The sequence below is a fragment of the Camelina sativa genome, chromosome 8 (assembly GCF_000633955.1).
Source record: "Camelina sativa cultivar DH55 chromosome 8, Cs, whole genome shotgun sequence".
Taxonomy (NCBI): domain Eukaryota; kingdom Viridiplantae; phylum Streptophyta; class Magnoliopsida; order Brassicales; family Brassicaceae; genus Camelina; species Camelina sativa.
The window spans coordinates 13,201,759-13,206,447 of NC_025692.1; the positions used below are offsets into that span (position 1 = coordinate 13,201,759).

At 36.6% G+C, this 4,689-nt stretch overlaps 1 protein-coding gene across 1 annotated transcript; it reads left to right on the forward strand.

The window, feature by feature from the left end:
• On the forward strand, positions 1,582-3,779 carry LOC104707106 (protein ECERIFERUM 26-like). The gene is made up of 2 exons (XM_010423386.2): positions 1,582-2,247; positions 2,792-3,779. The coding sequence occupies exons 1-2, from the start codon at positions 1,822-1,824 to the stop codon at positions 3,659-3,661; spliced, it is 1,296 nt and encodes a 431-aa protein (XP_010421688.1). The 5' UTR covers positions 1,582-1,821; the 3' UTR covers positions 3,662-3,779.

Below are 4,689 nucleotides of genomic sequence, written 5' to 3' on the forward strand. Positions count from 1 at the left end.
TCTTAGGGAGCTGGGAGAAACCGATGAAGAAGAGATAGAGTGCTCGGAAATGGGTCTTGAAGGAGATGATCCGGAGGAAATCAAGTCGATTTAAATCCGAGCATTACAAAGTAATTGTTGAATCAATACAAGCGCATTTATGGAGATCTAATTATATTTAATGTCTAAATTAATTGCTTGTTATAGTATAAATACTACGCATTGTATTCCAAAAAACGATATTCGATCACACTCGGAAAAGCTTAATACAACATAATTTCTTTAGAAAATTCATGATATTTTTCTAGGTTGTCCTTGATTTATAGTATTTCAATTGTTTGTTACTTCTAAATATCTATTCCTTTCTCAACCAATCACAACATCGAGTATGGGATCCCACAGCCACACATACCAATCAGAATATGGCATCATGGTACCGACCAGTTACAGCAAAACACCGTTTTTCTCCAAAATACTATCTTTTCATCAATCGTGTTCATCAATCTCCAAATACTTAAAAGTATCAAAAACACAAATTCTCAATGAAAAAACTCAAGATTCAAATATAAATAGACTTTAAAAACCATTAGAAATATGACTTAACAATATCAACTAATAAATTAAAAACTATTAAATAATAATGAATTTTTTTAGTTTAATACTTCCTCTGTTTCATAATATAAGATGTTTTAGAGAAGATATTTTGTTTCCTAATATAGGATTTTTTAAAGTTTTTATGCAACTTTTAGATTAATTTAATATTTTCTATTATGCAGTATTTTTTTTGAGTGATTGAACTTGTTAAAAGTAAATATTTTTTAATCTGCGTGTTTTTAATTAAAATATTTTATATTTCGGAGGGAATACTATAATACTAAAAAATATTATTTTCAGTCTAATAATTGGTGTTGTAGTTGGAGAAGAAAAATGTTCTAGAGTTAAAATTTAAAACTACACCAAATATAATATTATTTCAACATTAAAATTGTGTTAGGGTTGGAGATGCTTTAGAATGACATATACAAATGTCAAGTATAATTTCAAGTTTTCTTTATCCCGAGGAAAGGAGCTATAGGATTGCCCAGGACAAGCATTGGATTTCAAGTAATAACTTTTCAAAGTCATAATATCATGGGGCACGTGGAGGTTACTTAACCACAGTTACTCTAAATAAACAAAATAAAAATATTAAAAAGCTAAGAGAGAGAAAATACAGTGGTGCTCAAAGTCCTTCGGGAGAATCGTTTCTCTCCCTGTTGCAAATACATTAGCTTCTGTGATTGGTCCATCTCTAATAAAAAATAAAAAATATAACTATACAATTAAAATATTATTATTTTTGTGTTTTTGAGTAACGCTCCCCATTTCTAGCGCTGGAGATGACTATATTTGTGAGGCCCACTGCGTTATGAGAACCCATTAACACGTCCTCGTCAGTCGTCATGAATAGAACCGGTCCTATGTTCCACCACCTATATTTGTGAGGCCCACTGCGTTATGAGAACCCATTAAGTCGATCGGTGACTTTTTCATTTTTCATAGTTTTTGACTTTTTGTATATACATTAATGGTGAGGCGAGTTTTTATTGGATAACAAGGTACAAGTACAACTACTAGCAGGCACCAGCATTATCATCCTCTCCATCAATGATCAATGCACCTCAACAAACTTTACACATTATTCTCTTCCCTTTATCACGTACAGATTTTTATTTTCTAGTAAACTGAAATGTTCATCTTTTGTTTTCTTTATATATAAGATGTGTTTCTAAATTTCTCATAGACACACTCAGACCAATTACTCAGTCTCTTTTAGTTTTGTCTAACTTTTTCTAAATAAAAATGGGTATCGTCCGAGAGAACCGGGTCGAAGTCAAGTCAATGCTAACTGCGGTATCCAGCAAGCCATCTAGATCTGCTCGGGTACACCCGTTTACCACTTTAGACAACGCCATGAGTCGACACACTCTCCACGTCATCGTTTACTACCCTCGTAGTCCATTCGGGTCCTTTGACCTCGACTCCGTCCGGATCTCGTTGTCTGAGCTCCTCTCTATGTACCCGCCCGTTGTTGGTCGGGTCGCTAAAACCCCGGACGGGATCTTGGAGGTGAAGCGTAACGACGCCGGACTTCGAACCTTGAAAGCCAAAGTCTGTGTTGGTATTGATGAATGGCTAAGATCAGCCGATGGACATGATGAAAGTGATTTAACGGCTTGGGAAGATATGCCAGAAGATCCGAGTACTTGGGCACCGTTTCGTCTACAGGTTCCTTTACACATAATATAGTATAAGTTTGTTTTTCTTAGTTCATCAGTTTGTTTCGGTTTGGAGCTTCTAAAAATTGGATTGAGAAAGTTCTGTCAGTTTTCACCAAACATAATCTAGGTTCTGTCTGGTTTCATTTTGGTTTAGGGTGATAAATTAATAGTAATTATTATAAAACTATAAATTTGTTTTGGGTTTTAGGTCAAATTTCAGTTTTAAAGTATTTTAGGTAAATTGACTAAATTCAAAGTAATTTTTGGATCTTGGGAGCCAAAGTTTTTGTTGGTAAATTGTACTGTATATCATGAATTTGGTAAGTTTAAATCTTAAAAGTTATTTGTGCTGACAAAATGATAAGATGTTGTAAGTATGGTCTGGTTTTGCAACAGAGATTTATGTACAATCAAAGAAATGTATATATATATATAAAGTTACGGCTTATTTTTGAACAATAGCTTCGGAATCTCTGTTTAGGTATATCGAACCAACAACCGAATAGTATTGATTTCCAAGCCTTGATATTTTTTTGTAACGATTTTGGCAGATAAACGAATTTGAAGGGGGAGGAGTAGCAATAGGCCTAAGCTGCCCACACAGGCAAGCAGACGCAACAACACTTACTGTTCTGCTAAAATCATGGACAGAAGCCCAACGCCGTCGATGTATCGTCCATCCTCCATCCTTCTCACCACTACCCTCCATCTTAACTGATGATACTGACGCCGTTAAACCCAACAGTGCCCCCATTTCTAAGCCCATTTCAACAAAAACAGCCACCGCAACGTTTCGTTTCTCTAGCTCCGCCTTCAAGAAATATATCGAAGAAGAGGGTATATTCCCCAAAGCCTCACCGTTCGATGTGTTTGCCGCTCTTTTCTGGACACGTGTCGCTCTAGTCAAGCGCAAGAGCCATGATCGAGTGTGTCTGTGTGTGGACTTCAGGAGGCTTTTGCCTAATCCACTTCCTTATGGTTTCTTCGGAAACGCGTTAAACTTTTCGTCTCTAGAGATGACTAACGTTGCTGATCAAGGGATTGGACATGTTGCACGTTTGATAAACGACCACGTGACGAACCTAACCGTGGAGAAAATCCGGTCCGATCTTAACCGGGTTGGGGAACAAGGGCTTGTATACGGTGGAGATTTAACGATTGTGAATATGGAGCATATGATCGTTGAAGGAGACCCGATGATGTACGACGCTGTGTTTGAGGACGGTGTTAGGCCTGTGCATGTGAGTTACCGGATCGGAAACGTTGGTGGAGAAGGGGTGATTATGGTGATGCCGTCCCCGGAGAAAGGGTTTGGGAGGGTGGTATCGGTTACTTTACCGGAGGAGGAGATGTCGAAGTTACTTGTGGATCAAGAAATCCTTCGATTTGAGCCCAAGATTATTCTAAGTGGTGTGAAGTAATTTATAAGAAGGCTCTTTGAAAAAAGGAAATATATTACGTATATCAGAATATTGTTCTTATCAAATGTGATGTAGTACTTTTACTTCAATTAAATTATCAATTCACAATTTGCATTAATCAATTCACTAAGAATGCACAAAGATGCTTAATCTAAACTTAAACAGATGTAGGTTCTTTTGTAACAATCTTAACTAACAAACTGATTTAAAGAAAGAAAACAAGACAATTCAAACAATGCAAACTCAAAGAAACATGACATAACTAGAAACAAACTTTAAATGGAGATTAAACAAGTGAACCTAATGTTCATATATTTCACCTTGTTTTACCTTGGTATATTCACATCTTTTGCATGATTTACTATCTAGTTTGGACATTATTGAGTAGCTTTAGGATTGTTTATGCATTAGAGTAGAATTGCATTGCATTTGCATAGTTTTTAGCCTAAGCAGGTGGTTTTGGATCCAAAGGAGCATGGAAGGATGCTGAGGAGGATTGGAGCTATCAAGTGAAGAAGACAAGGGAGCTAGAGAAGAAGAATCAAGATCCGGATGTCCACTCGACCACCACACTCGACCAGACACTCGACCGTGTGCGGAGAAGGACTCGACCGACTGGAAGAAGCAGAAGAAGAGGTCACTCGACCAAGCAATCGACCGAACACCTTCTCGAATTGACCGAGCCGCCTGCCTATTTTGTCTTCTAGCCATTTTAGGGCTTCCCCTCTCTCCTATATAAACCTCTTGTACCTCATGGCCGTAGAGAGAGCACTTTTAGAGAAATAATATCTAGACCTAGTATTTACCCTTTTGGTAATTATCTACTTTTTGTCTTTCTTTTTCTTAGATCATTAGCCACTTTTGTATTATCTCAAGAAATCTTTGATACTTGTTGGTTCCATAACTTTCTAAGTATTGAGAATTTGAGTTTGATTTCTTCTTCAATATTTTAGATCTTTGTCTTATTTGTCTAATCATGCAAGTTTCATTGATTTCTGGGTTTATGATTTTGTTCATCATGTTTAGTG

What these genes read in the sequence shown, in the direction of transcription:
- LOC104707106 (XM_010423386.2), top strand. Translation starts at nt 1,822, where the DNA reads ATGGGTATCGTCCGAGAGAACCGGGTCGAAGTCAAGTCAATGCTAACT. An exon ending in GGGCACCGTTTCGTCTACAG is followed by an intron (nt 2,248 to 2,791) that starts GTTCCTTTACAC and finishes CGATTTTGGCAG; the next exon opens with ATAAACGAATTTGAAGGGGG.